The 16,872-nt window shown below is 39.8% G+C and overlaps 2 protein-coding genes across 4 annotated transcripts in view; one reads left to right on the top strand and one right to left on the bottom strand.

Annotated features, from left to right (window-relative positions):
* Positions 1 to 10,025, bottom strand: part of Sarm (sterile alpha and armadillo motif) — a 63,735-nt gene extending 53,710 nt beyond the window's left edge. Inside the window, exon 1 of one of the 3 annotated variants that reach the window (XM_034326120.2) lies at positions 9,672 to 10,025. In XM_034326120.2, coding sequence (XP_034182011.1) covers positions 9,672 to 9,710 — 39 coding nt within the window. In that variant the 5' untranslated portion in view covers positions 9,711 to 10,025. Of the gene's footprint in view, positions 687 to 3,331; positions 5,141 to 9,671 lie in introns of those variants that run through there. The other 2 variants (XM_034326122.2, XM_034326118.2) reach the window with 2 other exon arrangements.
* Positions 10,026 to 13,941: 3,916 nt separating this feature from the next.
* Positions 13,942 to 16,626, top strand: ppk13 (pickpocket 13). Its single transcript, XM_034326140.2, has 8 exons — positions 13,942 to 14,051; positions 14,153 to 14,347; positions 14,484 to 14,565; positions 14,636 to 14,887; positions 15,445 to 15,672; positions 15,764 to 15,948; positions 16,027 to 16,154; positions 16,498 to 16,626. Exons 1-8 carry the CDS (start codon positions 13,942 to 13,944, stop codon positions 16,611 to 16,613), a joined length of 1,296 nt encoding a protein of 431 aa, XP_034182031.1. The 3' UTR covers positions 16,614 to 16,626.
* Positions 16,627 to 16,872: the final 246 nt, after the last annotated feature.

The following is a 16,872-nucleotide window of genomic DNA, read 5'->3' as shown; positions in this document are numbered from 1 at the left end:
CAGTCGATTTCTGTAATCCGAGGAAACATCGTGCCCCGAGCTTCGACGAAGCTGTTTGATACCTCGTGGTGGCGCCGCAGTCCGCATTTTCCACTTAACCTCACTCTCTAGTTTCTCCTATACCTCATCACTGAATTTATCACGCGACAGATAATTTCAGGTGATAGTTAGTTTTCACAAACGTTTAGAACGTAACGAGCACATTGCGTGCACGCGATATCGATTTCGTTTGTACGCCTGTCACGAGTTTAATCCGACAATTACCAAGACGCGCTTTGAAAGCTCGTCCCGCCAGAAATCATGGAGGGCGTCCGCGCAAGCGTTACAGATCATAAGCAATCGAGTCTCCTTCGCTGCGAGGAAGTTACATCACTGTTGAAAGGTCACTGGTCGGATCGCGACGTTCACTACGATTCACCCACGTGAGTTCTTCATCGCGCTTGTCGATATTCGTCGAGCAATTTCGATAAAGCGTACGCATCGAACGCGTCCGGTTGCACGACACAGCTGTTCGTATGCACACTTTTCTCGAGGTATAGACGTTTATCGCGTATCTCGCACCTTTCGACATTGACCACGTAATTTGTAACGAGCGAGAAAGCCGTAATTACCGTGGCCGTCCTCGTAAATGTACGACGATAACTGGCAATAGACACTCGAGCCACGAAGCGTTCGACGAAAGTACCGCGGCTGCGCCATGCGTCGTCCCACTGTTCCTTCTATACTTCTCGATATCTCGAAGTATCTCGAACCCGTTCGATTTCGAATACTCGCGCCTGCGATTAGTTTTCGTTTCGACTGTCATTCCAAATTATCTGCAGTCTAATGATGACAATACTTTGTTTTCCTGAATCATTCTTCGAGATTAAATTCGTGTAATGATTCGAGCAACCAGTGACATCGAAACAATTTGTTTCGTTCAATGACCTCGCGAAGCTTTGAACGGAAAACAAGAGAATTCTCGCGTTGCGCGTACGCGCCACCTGGTGGCGCGGTTTTCAAACATTCGTACCGCGAGTGTGTTACGAAACGTGTTATATCCTGAATGATTTCTGCTGTAATTTTGCATGTAATAAACAGGTAAGACACGAGACATCGTTTAATACTTCAACTTTTCTATATGGCGAACAATGTACGTTGCTCGGTAAGAATAATTAATGCGAGGGAGTCGGGAAAAATGGCAAGGAAGTTCTATTCGGCTAACGACCCCTGCCATTAGGGAAAAGCGCAGGACCGTTATGGCGTCGCGGAAAAACGCTAGTGTTTCAAAGGGGCACCGCGGTAATATCGCACCCGTCATTATCATATTTCTGTCCGGTTGATTCACGACGAATCACAATTACACGGACGAGTTTGGTCGTTAGCGGGCATTTCCGAGAAACCGGCCATTAATATCCCTGGAGACGCCGTTAGATTTTACGATCGTAGCCGGCACGCGAACGGCTTTATTTTCGTTAGACGTTACTGATCGACGTCGTGTTCTGTTACGTTCAGCACGCCCACGCGATCGCGTGGTGGTTAAACACACGACCGTACTAACGCGTGCTCGACGTAAGGGAGAGCCTGTGTTGGCCCTCGCATTAGCATACACCAAGGAGTGTACAGGAAATACCGAAGCTTCGTACAGAGTTTTTATTTTCATTTTTTCCACAGCAGACTCTCGTGGAAGCCGCTACCGCCGCACAGAAATTTAATGCAGCCAGGATCGGAAACGGTGTACGGGGCACCCTGCAGTTTCGCCGCCTGTTTACAGAGCTACCGCGGCTTTAATGGCGTCTGAAATGATTTTTCAAGCACTTGGAAAGCCTACACGCGATACCATCGTAAACTTCTTCGGGTATAATGTGGAAGACATCAACAGGTAGATTGCAGCCTAACAATAATCTTAGAAGGCTGTGGGGTCTAATTAACACGTTCAGTGCCGTGGGGGGTGACCAGTGAACAGCATCGCAAATTATGCACGCCTGAATAATTAAAAGACAACAACATTATTCTAAGTGATATTGCTATGGCAAATATTGTAAAATGTAAAATGGCAAATAAGAAGCTTAAAATTTGAAATTTGAAAATTAATTATTCCTTTTCTTAATTATAGCTTCAATACGTCCTTCAACAAACGCCTCTTTTCACTATGGGATTCAACATGTTAAAAATTGCAAAGAGAGCTTCACGCTGCACAGTGGTCCAGGAAACCGCTTTTCATGGCCAAAATTAAAAACGTCTCTAAATCGACTTTTGACCAAATATAATAAATATAAATATACTAAATATAATTAATAGAACTAAAATACAACTAAACAAGTGCAAAAATATAATTGTTTTTAATTTTTTTATTCTAATTCAGTATTATCTAACTATCTGAATATACGTAAAATTGATTCGTCCTGTTCTTTATCTGAATCCTCTTCGCTAGTTATATCTTGTGATAAATAAGATCAAATACTTATAATAAATTAAAATTATGTTCTAACCAGTTTAATTGCATAGAATCTTAAGAATAATTATATTAAATGGAAACTACACGCTAAACTATATTACACTTTGATATATGTATAAACAAAAAACTAAAGAATACGTTTAATAGTACATGACTATCATAAAATTATACTGAATTCACACTTTTTTTTACTGATGTTTCGCCTAGCACGTTGACTAAAAGACTAAGATGATGAAGCTGAAATACGTCTCCAAATGATTATTATCTCGTGTTTATAAAAATTAATACTAACAAGAGATAAAAGTCTCGCAGAGAAAACGTTTCGTATTACTCTAGATAGAAGTCACTTCGGGCCGAGCGGTGGCCGCAACGTTAGAATATCTAGAGCGTTCATTTATTAAAATTCGTATAAATTTAAAAGTTGAGGAAGGTTGAACTTAAAATTTATATAATTCTTTAAAGAAATGTTTAAGTTTTCTTATAAAACAAATCTGGTAGCTAGCACTTTTAAGCATTTTTTTAAAACCATCCGCAAAGTTTCAATTGTTGTAAACATTGCACCATTTATACATAAGTTAAAGAACTTATAAAGAACTTACTAATATGCATAAAGTTGTTCTCAAAAACTATTATTTGATGATCTATAATGAATACTTACGAAAATTAGTTTCACTTCGAATTTCGGAATTTTGATTTCAGCATGTCGTACACGGTTACACAATCGTCCAAAATGAAAATTATTTTGGATTTCATAGTTTTAAAGTGTTGCATAAATTTTTGCAAAACATTAAACTTGAAAAATTGAATTTTGATCACGAAAAACGGGTTCCTGGACCACTGTGCGCTATCTATTAAATGGACAATAATTTTCACATGTTTTTCAATTGTACATACTTGGCAACGTTTTATGGGATTCATTCTTGTCCTTGGTTCTCTTCATCGAATATGATAATTGTAGCATCCCGTGTAAGGATTGTATTCACCTCGTTCCCATGATGTTTGTACGTGCTCCTATTTTGCAACAAATTAGACCTCTAGGCTTGATTTGTGAACGTATAGGTTACATAGGTAATGCGTTTGACGGTCGACGATTTATATCCTCGTCTCGTTACGCCGTTGTCTCGTTTCCACGACGGCTGTGTAATCGATTCAACCATCATTATTTGCAATTTCTTGCGCGTCTCGGATCAGAAGTTGTTCGCAATGTCATTTTCTTCGATATGTTCGAACCTCATCGAACTGGCTATTTTTTCTCAATCGATCATCGCGATTCCACTCGGCTACGATTCATCCTCGACGACCTCTGCTCCGTGAGATGAAATTCATTTAATTACAAATCGATCAATTTCGCGTAAACAAGGTGTCTAACTTATGCAACTTATCTGTTACAACTTGATCGTCATTTCGATACGCGATGCCGAGCTTGATTGATCATCGGCCGGCCTTTAATTCTACTCGATAGTTTCCATAAATCTCGTCTGACATTTAGGATCTATTATCATCGGAAGAATTCTTCTAACAGCTGTCGATCGTAAGAATTCCATGAATTCGAAAGGCGAATCCCGAATAATTACGTCGGAGGAATGCGAGACGAAAGATTCATTATTCGGTCGCGAACTTGCTTTCTATTGCGATTTCTGCATCATTTCAAACGCTAAGGTCAGACGAGGTTCTAGCAGTAAGGAAGTCGTTCGATTTTGAATTATCCGGTGCGTTTGATGCGAACCATTGCCAGCGGGGTCGGCGAGCATTCCACGAAGAACTTGCGTCGACCTTTAAAAATCGTCTGTTCGTTTTAATACGATTTTATCTCTGCAGTATCGTTTATTAAAGTCTTTCAACGCGGAGAATGCGCAGCTCGTGAGATTCTTGCGGATTCTTGCGATTCCATCAGCTTCGTTGCAACAAAGTAGCAGTGCGGGGTAATCTGTTTATAGGCGGACTTTGCGGTTATTTCTACGTCAATTGCATTTTTATGGACATAGGATCTATGATTCATTTCTGAACATTTTAATGCCCGATGACACGTAATTTATCGATATTCGAATAGTTTCAAGTACCATCGTACATCTGCTAGTCTTACCAGCTGAACATCGGGATAAATAAACGATAATCGTATGCACACTTTCGCCGCGTCGAAGAACAATGCGGCTCCATGAACGCCTTGACCTAAACCGCCTCTCTCGATGCTTACCTACTCGCGTACCGAGAAAATGTCGATCGAACAGTCGCTCGTAAATTATCACTGCACATCGATGCTTCTCGCGCAAAGGAATACATATTCGAGTGTCCATGAAACTCGCGAGGGCAATGCTTACAAGCGATCCTCCCTGTTAATTAGTAATTAACACGTTGGTGTTCAAGCGTCACTCGTCATTCGATCACTCTTCATCGTCGAAACTCTTTTACTTTCAGTGAAGATACAAGACAGATTATCCGCGATAACGAGCTACTCGCTGCCAATTAGCGTTCAACTCGTTTCATTGACTCCTGCTTTTGGTGACTCGTATCGCGATACAAAGCTGCTCGTTAATCACACCCGTTCCGATCGCGATCGAACCTCTAACGTGATCTGTACGTGATTTCTGGTCGTGTGCACACGTGTTCGCATGTTTTGCATGCACGTGTTACCTGACCAACCTCACAGTGCAAATCACGCGATTATCCGGAGATTCGAGATCGCTGAGAGTTCCGAGTAACGGCGCGTCTCTCGCAGCTTGCTTAACAATACGGTTTAACGTTTGCTCGGATCCGAAACGACTGTTTCTGCGATTTGTTGCATCGATCGGGACGGTGATAACCTCTCGATATCGTTTCCTATTCACAATGCGGAGATTCAATAAAGTAATAATAACAGACGCTATAAGGAAACGAATGTAACTTTGTTATTTATTATTAAGTCATAGGCCAGGTCGATGTCTGCACGCTTATCGCTTCATTCGCTGTTTGTTTAGATTCGTAGAGCGCAAAGTTTTCCGCTTCGGTATACAATTGATTAACGAAAATTCCTTTTTTTTTTCGTTTAATTAAAACAGACCCTTTTGAAATGTATTCAAAAATTAGATAAGAAAATGATAAACGTAACCAGCTACCGTAGTAGAAAATTATTACGCTCTAATGATACGTTCGATTAATAAACCTCGTAGAGATTGGCAGTTTTTGACAAGGCGTTCATCGAATTAGCAGTCATTACCCATCTGGACGATAATTATTCTTCGGTCCCGTAATACGATAATTACACGTTTCGTTCCGTGTCCCACTTACGCGATTGACCAACACAAAATCCTAGACAAGTTGGTCACACGATTGCGGCGACCTTTTTTATTTTTTCGTCCCACCGAAAAAAAATAACGCCACTGGCGAAGATAATTACGATGATTAACGCGTACGTCTTTCGCACCTGTTGCTTCTTCGATTAGAATTCATTCGAGTGTTCAAATTGATGATACTTTCTTTTTTAACAATAAAATGATTACATAGATGGGAACGCTTTACGACATCGACGGTCAGCTGTTAACACCTGGAAACTTTATTGGCAGTGATAAATGGATGTAGGGATTGTTAGCGGTTGACGGTAGATTTTTAAATAAAAATCAACGAAGACGTAAATGTCGCGTGTCAGAAGGTGAAGGTGAACGAATCGGATTCTCTATTTTACGACGTGTCGTGAGAAAACGATCGCGTTTAAGGATTCCTCTCGGAAGCCGACCTTGCACCTTGCTGCGTCTATCACCCACACGACGAGCTCTCTTTAACTCGTTCCTCGAGCTGATCGCTTTGTTTTATCGCCTCGCGTGGGAGTTTACGATATCCTTGCGTTCTGAAACGGAGTAGCTGAATAATAATTAATATCGAACGTTTTCCTTAAAATCACGAGAAACGTTATGGGTTGAAAATAAAAATAAGAAGTTCAGCGACCCGTGTATTGCACCGAAGCCAACAAAGAGACCGAGAAACTTAGCTCCTGACAGAAGACACGACGCGACGCGACAAAGTGACGGTGCATCGCTACGTGCACATCACCTGTAACACTTGATACATCGTAATTACCCTTGTCATCCTTAATTGGGTTGCCCTACTCGTCGCAATGCAACTGTTCCTCGTGTCGAGCGGCCTTTTTCATCCGGTCTCGTGTTACCTGGCTAACGAACGCTCGTAAGACTCGAAAATAATCATCGCGATTTGCAAACTGTACCCAACTCTGGACGTTTTCATTATTCGTTACCCGCTTCCTTAGCTGCGAGCGATTACACTTTCTCATCGTGAACGTGACACAATTTTCAATGATTTATTTTACCCTCTGTATTCGACCACCCTGTATCCAGAAGATTAGGGTGGGAACAAGGATTATTTGTAAAGGATATACCAGTGAAATGTTACAAATTGCATGTAAACCCATAGGAGGGACATTAAAAAATACTAATACGATTACTAGTCAGTCGTTAGCAGTAGGAATTCACAGTGCAATTACGGACAAGGCTTTCATTAAGGAATTCCTCGGGTATGCTAGATACAACTTCAAAGAAACATTGCTTGAATTTCATAGCGATACAAGTAGCTATGTTGCGGCAATTCCACGTTATCACAAACTTGCAATTTTTTATTCCTAGCGCCTCTTTATTAAAAGGTAGATAGAGCTTGGACCAATTGTCAGATTTGCTTTATACACAGGTATAATAGACAATGTGAAATTTAGAAAATTAAAAAAATATTCTTTTTTTTTTTTATTTTACGATCAGTGAGAGTAAGGTAGCCTCGCTCAGCAAACCTACCTCTTATGAGTTGTATCTGTGAGCGAAAGCCCACTTACCAACAAAAGGAAGTGTGGTGGCATTAGCTGCATTAAATAATGATTGAGGAAGAAGTATTCGCGGAAAAATTTTCAAAAAACCGCGGTTAGATGAGAAAAGGAACAAAATAAAATAAAAACTAAATAAAGTTACCAACAAGTAGACTGGATGGAGGGTGCACGAGCGAATTTAGAAAATTAAAATAATATGAAGTAGAGAATTAGATTAGAATTGTGGTTCTCTTCGTGGTCCGCCGTCTCGGGGCTCTCTCCATGGTCCGCGGTTTCGCGAGCGGAGTTCAACGCGTGAAAAAGTCGGAAGATCGCGAGAGAAGAGACGCGTCGCGTCGGTTAAACTTCTTTCTTCGGGAAATTAACATTTATCGCACGCGTGCACCGTCTCGCGCATTCATTAATAACCTTTAATGCGAAACAGCCTTGACATTATGCGAGTCACGCGATAAACTTCGACTGTCACCGGAATCGAAGACAACTAACTCGTGTCTGTACATTGTCACGATGGCACACTGACAATGAATATTGGAAAAAAAGAAAAACAGCAGCGTGAGATGAAAAAATTTGACGTCTCGTCTGGTTTGGACAAAATAGTTTCTCGCCTCCTTTTCTCTTGCCAGAAATGTTGTTGTCAATCGAGAACAGCATCGATCTGGATCGTTATTGTCTTCTTTTTTTCAGTCGTCCATCTACGACGAGATTGGTTTGAGAAAATAACTCGGTGCCGATGTTATTCTCGACTCGAAGGCCGCGTACTCGTTCCTCGTGGCACAATTGCACAATTGCCAATCCGTCCGATATCTATCAGCTGGTCGTGCCTCTCTTTCTCTTCGTCCACCCCTTTTGCATCGTCAATTTTCCCATAGACATATATACGCGCCTCCGTTCGCGGTTGTTTCCTTTTTTCCTCCGCGACGCGAGTCGTTAGATCTAACGATGCCGATACCGCCGATTGTGCAACGACCGATCGGTTGGCCAGCAGCTCCGCAGGCAGATTCTTCTGGCGAACCGTTATTAAAAATCCGAGAAGAAAGGGTAAACACGAACAACATACTCCGTGGACATAGAAGGAGCGAGCAAAAAGCTATGGTATGCGAGCCGGTAAATAACCGAGCGTCAATCGGCGGCAACGGGTTAATCACTTTAAACGCGCGTCTTTAATTATCTCTTTTTTTTTTCAAATATCTTTGTCGCAGGAATTTTCTATGAGAAAATGAGTTTCTAGATTATAAAAGAAAACATTTCATGTTTGAATTTAGAATGGAATGGATAGATTTGATTCTTGTTAGAATGATCTATGATCTTCGCCAGTGATCTATTGCCTTATCGCGAGATACAACAGCGACTCGAGATTATCATAATCGAATCGTGCTGCCATCTCACAGAACAGTCTTGTAGCCTCTTATCAGCGCGTACCAATGCAATTTCGAAAGCATAAATTATTCGTTTTTTTAATGACTCTTCATTCGTATAACTACATTTATCGAATAAGTATACAGGGTGAGTCGCCTAAGGTAAGCCACCTGAACAACTTCTACATTTTTGGATGGGTTTAGGAGATTTGAAGGTCAACTTAGTTTTTCTAAATGGAATGGGGTACTTTTTTATGCATCATCCGATGCAGCTAGACATTCTTTGTAAAAAAGTACTGACCTATGTATGTCGAAAAGCTGGTAGTTTAGGAGATATTTCAGCTTAAATAATTCTAAAATTCGTACTGACATTATCGTTTATTTAGAAGTATGGCTGAACATAACGATCATTTGCATCACAACATTTTTGAAATCGATGAAGTAAGGACTGGCTATTTAAAGCATAAAGTTTACGCGATGGATTCAACTACAGTGACTGATATGAAGCAGCGTATTATTGACGAATGTGGCAAAATATCAGCCGTTATATTAAATAACGTAGGTCAGTCCTTACTTCATCGATTTAAAAAATGCTGTGATGCAAATGGTCGTTATGTTGAACCATACTTGTAAATAAACGCTAATGTCGATACAAATTTTAAAATTATTTAAATTGAAATATCTCCTAAACTACCAGCTTTTCGACATAAGGTCAGTACTTTTTTATAAAGAAAGTTTAGCTGTAAAAAAGTACCCCATTTCATTAAAAAAAACTAAGTTGACTTTCAAATCTCCTAAGCGCCTCCATCTGAAGAAAAGTTATAAACAGCTTTTGTCTGAAACATTTGTTTCTATCTCCAAAAATGTAGAAGTTATTCAGGTGGCTTGCCTTAGGCGACTCACCCTGTATATTACAGAATATGCAATGATCAATTTTTTGATAAAAGAATCTTAACAATTCGAGTTACTAATTGTTATCTAATTAAGATTCAATCACACACTTATACTTTTTTTTATCGAGACTATTACCTTTTCATTTAAATCAACGTTTAAATGATAAATGGAAAAAGGGACTTACCTTCTTGCGATGTCGACAGCAAGACGACCCATTGCCCATGGTTTCCCGTCCAGCTGCTCAAGCACGAGAACCAAGCGCACTCGGGAACGGATCGAGGTGTCGACCTCGTCTCGAAATTTTCGCCGCACAATCGGCTGTTACGTTCGTCATCGTTGTATCGAAACCTGCTCCGAAGAAAGTTGCCGTTTATCGTCGTCCGTGGAATTTCATCCAGCTGGTCCGTTCGCTTGCGAGCGACGCAAGTGTTACGCGTATGTCTTCTTTCGACGAATATCGAAAGAAGAGGAGTTGAATTTTATCAACTGAAAATTCTCACGCACTTCCACGACCTTTTTGAATCGACACGTCCCCTCCTCCAGTCGCGCGACTGAACGAACGAACGACTGGAATAGCAACGCGAGACGGAAGTGACGGTGAAAGAACCGCAGGAAGCTGAAGAAGCCTTAGGAAGCGAGAAAGACGGACGAGTTGACAGTAATGCTTCGATAACGCGGATTACCGTCTTCAAAGGAATATAAAGTTTCGTCGAGCAACATTTCGCGGAATGATGTCGATCGTCGATCGAATATCGGAGTCGCGGAAGAGTTTCTTCGAAATTCATTCCGAACTAACAGTAAACATCATCCTCTTCACTTCGTTTCTCCCGCCTGTTTTCGGCGCGATCGTCGACGCGCTTGCACGCGCGATAACACGTCCCGATCTCTCGATGCTGTAACTTGGGAAGCGCTAATAAGTGTCAAGAGGTTGCCGAGTCGAAAATAGAATCTGACGTGTCGGGAAGGAATGCTTTTTAATATCGTCTCGAAGAAGTTGAAGGCTCTCCATCCGCGAACGAGCAATGAAGAATATAAGAAAATATGTTAAACGGAAGAGTTGAATCGTATGAAACGTGAAAAAACAAAACTGATCGATCGCGGTGAAGAAAATTCGCTCGATCACCACCGGGTCGGGGTTTTCCAAAAACTGCCACCGAAAATCGACGAGGAAAGTTGCTGGCCGAACACGCTCTCGCACGTGTTTACGCGTGCGCCAGCACACGGTACCAATATCCACGCGAGTCACCGCTTTATTTTCCACCGTTACATCACTGTCGTCGGCGTTTCACTGTCGTACAACGTCGACTAGTTTATCGAAACAACGATCCGCCACTAGCTTTTCATCGGCTTTTCCGTCGCGCTCCTTTTTCATCCGTCGTTCCATCAGTGTGTAACGCGATTACGTTCGTTTACCTCCGTTGGAATCGTCTCGGGTCGCGAAAGGAGAATCCTTTTTTTCATTTTCCCACACGCGACACGCACCGAGTTACTCTAAAAGTCTCGAAGATCGCGATGGCATTGTTAAATGAATTGCAAATTCGTGAAGAAGGTCGTGACGAGGATAATCCCGTTCTTCCATCGCAGAGTCACAGCACAAGAGAATAGTACTTTCATTAAATGATTGATCTTCCATTGGTCGAAGACACTGAATTCAACAGCACCCTGGAAGAATCTTGCCGCGATTTCTTTATTTTTTAAGTGCAACGTTTGTATCTTGCTCCAGAAGAAATTTTTTGTTAAATCTGCACAGAGATCACAAAGACGAACGAATGGCGAAACGCTCGAGACATAACTGACAGTCCGTGCACTTCATTCTCGCGCAGCACGTGTTGATCGTAAACACTCGCTTGCGTCAGCGCGAATCGCGGGAAAACTCGTTGTGTCAATGAAACGATGGAAAACAACGAAGATCGATACCTGAGAAACTCCCTTTTCGTCAAACAGCACGAAACAGAGAGAAGAAAAAAACAGAACGATTGCGTTTCGTTGATAGTTTCTCGACGACGTTCGACACGGTGGAATTTCCACGCGGTTCACCGACGTAATGGACTCTCTACATACTCGGAACGCTTGGATACCTTCGCAAACGATGACACAATTTTACTCGTTCCACATTTTTATCTCTTGAATGCTCGGCTTCGAACGATCACGAAGATTTAATGAAGATATCGTCGATTTTTTTCACGATCCGGTATTCCAACACTTCCAACGATTCGCGCGTTAAACAAAGCACCGATGGTCACTCGTTATCGCAAAAGGTGTAGTTAGCGATAAGGAATATATTGTTGAACAACGTTGTTACATATCAATCGGTGATTCGGAAACATGAAAATTCATGACATAGAATTGTCACAGAATAATACTTATTCCACGTCAGTTCTCGGTATAGAATGTACGGTTGTCGAAGAGAACGAAGAAATTGATGAGGAACACGTGTAAATATCTCCTGGGAAGCTTCGAAACCGGCACAGAACGTGATCCGAAGAGAGGTCGAAGAAGACTGAAGAAAGCCGGCTTCCAGGCTCGACATCGTCGTTTCTTATCGTGTGTTGCCTGTAAACATTGCTTACATCACGCTCCTCGTTGGCACGCTGGCCACGTTGTTTCGAGCGCGAAACTGTTTTTTACCAGCGGACCAACCAGAATTCGGCAACTATGGTTTTCTTGGTTCTTTCATTGGTTCGCATCGCGTTTCGAAGCGATACGGTACTCTATTCGTCCAGAAGAGAATAGGGTCATCGTGCGAAAAATGACGCACAAGTTTCTATTGACGAGTACGAGTGAAATGTTTGAAAGTATGCTGAAAGAAACGGTTCCTCCTATATCCTTATTAATTATTAATTAGGAAACCTAGAGTAAGCAGGTTGAACTCCAGGTGAATGCCGAAGGCCCGTACAAAAGCAATATTTGGAATAGTCAATATTTTTTTTTGTTTTGTTTTAGCTGTTAAGATAGCGAAAAACACACCTAAAACGGTGTTGAGATTATTTCAAAATCTAGCCATAGGAATTGAAAAATCAAGAATTTTTGCACAACTTCAAAACGTGTTCATTCCAATGGTAACGTTCAGTTCCAAAAAAGGTAACAACGCAAAACGGAGTCAACTGGGAGAGTGAAGCCTCAGGCCCTACGGGCCTTCGGCAATAACACGGAAGGGGAAAAGGATAAGAGGCAACCCACGTCTAATCTATATCAGCTTCCCTTTATCATTAATCAGCATTGCAAACAGTTTCATTAGGGTTTATTATTTTCCCGGTTGTTATCTGTACTTTCTTAACAGCGTAAGTTATGGCGTCCGACAAACCGATTACAATCTCCGTGGCTGTAATTTCTCGTCGTACCGAGTGCTATTTATCGTCAATGTCCGAACTGCCAATCGGTGCTGTTTCTCGACGATTATTCGCGAACCCCCTCTTCAATTCGCCACTTGCAAAAGCTTCTCGCTTTTTGTTACCGTTATTCCACACGATTATCTTCCTTCTGATACGATGGTCTTATGTTTCATGGAAATTATAGGATTATTCAACTTTCAACTGGCAATAAATTAACGCGTTGAATGCTATGAGGGTGACCGGCACCGTAAATTACACATGTCTGAATAATTAAAAGAAAACAATAGAAAAAAAGTAATATTGTTACGGTACGAATAATGTAAAATGGCGAATAGGAAGCTTGAAATTTGAAAATTAATTATTTCTATTCTTAATAATTAAAACTTCGATACGTCCCGCTTCAATTTCGAATAGTATAGCGCGCTTTAAAAATGGTACCACCAGTGGCACCTAGAGGCAACATGTGGCAACAGCTTCGACGAGTCGATAAAATAGTATAATCTTGTCCATGGTAACACTGATTACAGATTCCTATTGGATCTCGCTCAAAAGATAAAAATTACAACCAATTTCCGTGTTGTTTCGGACCATTTGTCCTACGACATGATGGAAACCGGAGGAACAGTAAAGCATGGGACTCACCGATCATTGATTTGCACCACTGCACTAGCAACGTCTGTCGAAAGTTTGATTGGCCCACGATTGACCCACGATTGACCCATGGTTAATCTGTTGTTCTGGTGGATTAGGCAGCTCGTCGTTTAGTTCGTCAAAAAAATGCTACCCTCCACGGCCAAAGTACAATTCTGAAAGCATAAAAATAACAAAATATTAAAGGAACTCCCCTATAAAACGCTGTAAAACATTTGTAACATAATAAAGATCCAAGAATACGATTGAAAAGTACAGAAGTTTTTAAATTACGATCGATGCACAGTAGACTGCGTAATAAAATAATCTTTAAAATCATGTTTCATTGCACAAGTAGATTAAATCTAACATTGTATAATTAATAAACCTGCTTGTAAGGTAACAAATCGATTTATTCGTGCTTATAAAAGTTCCAAGTGAATCGTTTATCTCGCATAGTAATTTCATATTGCTTTTCTAATAAGTTGAACCATGAAAAGGCTGTTAATTTGGTGGTGGAATATTATTAAACAGTACTTAAGGAACTGTAATATTCATGGTATTGGATATACAGTGGACGAAAATCTTTCGTATGTAGAAAGGTAAATACGTTTTTAAAAAAAGAAATTGCGGTAACATTTTAACGCGTTTAACGGCAAATTTTCAATTCACGAATTTCTTATTTCTTTGTTAATTTATTCAGATTATTTTGGTTGATCTGTTGTGTACTAAGTTGGTACGGATGTGCAATCACGATCATTGATGTGCTAGAAGATTATCACGAGTATCATGCTGCTGTAACCGGTGAGACTACGTACCTTGATTGGAAGACTCCTTTTCCCGCTATTGCGTTTTGTATTTCTTCTACCAAAACGATTAAAAGCAAATATTTTAAAAGGTGCGTTAAAGGATTTCCTATAAAAAAAAACATTGAATGAAATTTTAAAAAACTGAAAAGTTATTTAAATATCATACAGAGTTCTTTTATATTAATGTAGATGTAAACAATTATAAAATAATTTATACCTTTCAAGGAATCCAGGAATGTTCACAAATTACTCCAATCCCAGTTTGCTTCAAGCATCAGCAGAAGAACTTTTGGATGCTTACAAAAAGGTAAAATATTATACTAAAAGTATTCAATTTATCCAGCAAAGAGGAAGAAAATTTCTTTTATTTATTGTAGACGAACATACCCTGTACGGAATTTTTAGCCGAGTGTACCTGGAACAATAAGAAGTTCAATTGTTGCAGCGAATTTCAAGTAATAAAGAAAACTGGTATCGGTCATTGTATCGCTATGAATACCTTACATGTGAAGAAGATGAATGAACCGAGTGTACGCTTCTTCGTCAATCGCACCGTAAAATACGGTGACGTTATCATTGATATTAACATAAATTCGAAAACGAAAGCGTACTTCTTCACGTCGTTTACAGTTCGTATCTTTTCTTTACAAAATTTGTGACAAGCAGATTTTACAGGAGGATTTTAGAATTCTGGAATTTTGAAACTTTAGAAACTTAGAATTTCAATATGGTGAGGGGCAGTGGCGGCTCGCGCATAGGCACTGTGGAACTGCAGCACCCCCTATTTCCACTTGATATTATCGATAACATTTAATATAATGAGTCCTTTTTTTATACTTGTACAATATATAATCCTTAAGCTGAATGTCAGTACCCAACCCCCAGTTTATGAAAAGGACACAAAAATCTTTGTGCGATTCACAGTTTCAGCGGCGTGGTGTGTGACTATTGTGCGCATGCGCACATAGGAAGCTGCACGCGAGTCGCTCCCGCAGTGCCGATTTTTTAAAATAAAGTTTGAAAATTTTCTGGAGCAGCATCCCCACTAATTTTAGCTACAAGCCGCCACTGGTGAGGGGCCCCAATCCATTCTGGCCCCTACCTGATATCGCTAATGAATAAGCCTTTTGTTATAATAAAGTATTGAAATTTTGCAAACAACATGCTAAGGTATCGCATAATTTAGGTGCACGTCTTCAATAACCTCCAGCTACCAATGCTTACTAACATAGAGAAGGACGAGATACATATGAAGCCTGGCAAAACAACATTAGTCCAATTTATAATACAGGACACGGTCAACGAGGATGGCGTGAAGAAAATTCCAATTGATCATAGATTTTGTCGTTTCCCGGATGAAAAACAGGCTAACGGTCTGTTTGACATTTACAGCAGCGATTCATGTTATCTCGAGGTACACAGACTCTAAGCTCCATGCAAATAAGATGCTCCTTTAAACTATAATTTATATCCTAGCGAGACTGATTAATTACACGTGGCTTTAGATGATAATAGAACGGATGATAAAGTTATGTGGTTGCGTACATTTTTATTACTTTGTACCGAAAGGAGCAAGGGCTTGCAACGGAACTGAGATGCTTTGTATAATTGCGAACAAAACGGAAATCACGTCGCAGGTGGCGAAGAATGAACAATGCTATCTTAATTGCGAAGGGACATCGGTGATCTTGTACAAAAAAAAATATATATATATATCTGTTTCTATAAATTAATGTGAAAAGTTTCATAGGGTGATTTTATACTGTAGGAACGGACTGGAACCTTACGAACATAATTCTCCGGATCGTTCCTACTCAAGAATTCATTTTTCTTTACTTTCGCATCCAACAGTGAGATATCGTCGATACGTTGTCAATGACATTTTAGATGTCACAGGTAAAAATTCAGCATCAATATTCTATTTAATAGTCATTGCTGACCGACATTGCAAATTAGATATATTTGAATAACTAAAATAATAGAAAAATATCATTTTGAATAGCATAGCTATTATACTAATAACGTAAGATAATAGAAAATTGGAAATTTGAAAATTAACTACTTTTATTGTAAATAATTAGAACTATATATATCTGACAATTAAATCATGACAGTTAGCACCTTGACCATCACACTAACTAAGATATATTAAAGCATTAATTTTATTAAGCTTTAACTATTATAATATGTTTAATTATTAATTATTAATAATTAATAAAAAACGGTTCACTGTTTTTAGTTTCAGTCGGAAGTGTATTTGGTCTCTTCATGGGAGCTAGTATTTTGAGCTTTTTTGAAATACCATACTGGTTATTCTATCGCCGAGACAAACTAGCTGAAGTCAATTCTTTTTAATTTTAAAAGTCACGAACATAGATTGATTGATATCATGAGTACAATCAATACTTTTCACTTTGAAATGCAGTCGCTGCACGAGATTCTTGCTGCAATGAAAGCAAAAAGTAAACACTACAATTTTTCTACACACATGCAACGTTCTTACGTTATAACAGCTTTATCTAGGAACTATTTGTCATTAAACATGTACACGAGCAACTAGATAGTTGTAAATATATCACAGATATGATTTTACTTGACTCTTATATAAAGAGGA

This window comes from Osmia lignaria, chromosome 3 (assembly GCF_051020975.1).
Source record: "Osmia lignaria lignaria isolate PbOS001 chromosome 3, iyOsmLign1, whole genome shotgun sequence".
Classification (NCBI taxonomy): Eukaryota; Metazoa; Arthropoda; class Insecta; order Hymenoptera; family Megachilidae; genus Osmia; species Osmia lignaria.
Note: the sequence above shows the minus strand (reverse complement) of the source record. Positions and strands in the feature narration are given on the sequence as shown.

Bases quoted from the DNA above. Each gene is read 5' to 3' on its own strand.
- ppk13 (XM_034326140.2), top strand. From the start codon at position 13,942: ATGAAAAGGCTGTTAATTTGGTGGTGGAATATTATTAAACAGTACTTA. The intron at 14,566-14,635 runs GTAAAATATTAT...TATTTATTGTAG, and splicing joins TTTTGGATGCTTACAAAAAG to ACGAACATACCCTGTACGGA. The intron at 16,155-16,497 runs GTAAAAATTCAG...CACTGTTTTTAG, and splicing joins TGACATTTTAGATGTCACAG to TTTCAGTCGGAAGTGTATTT.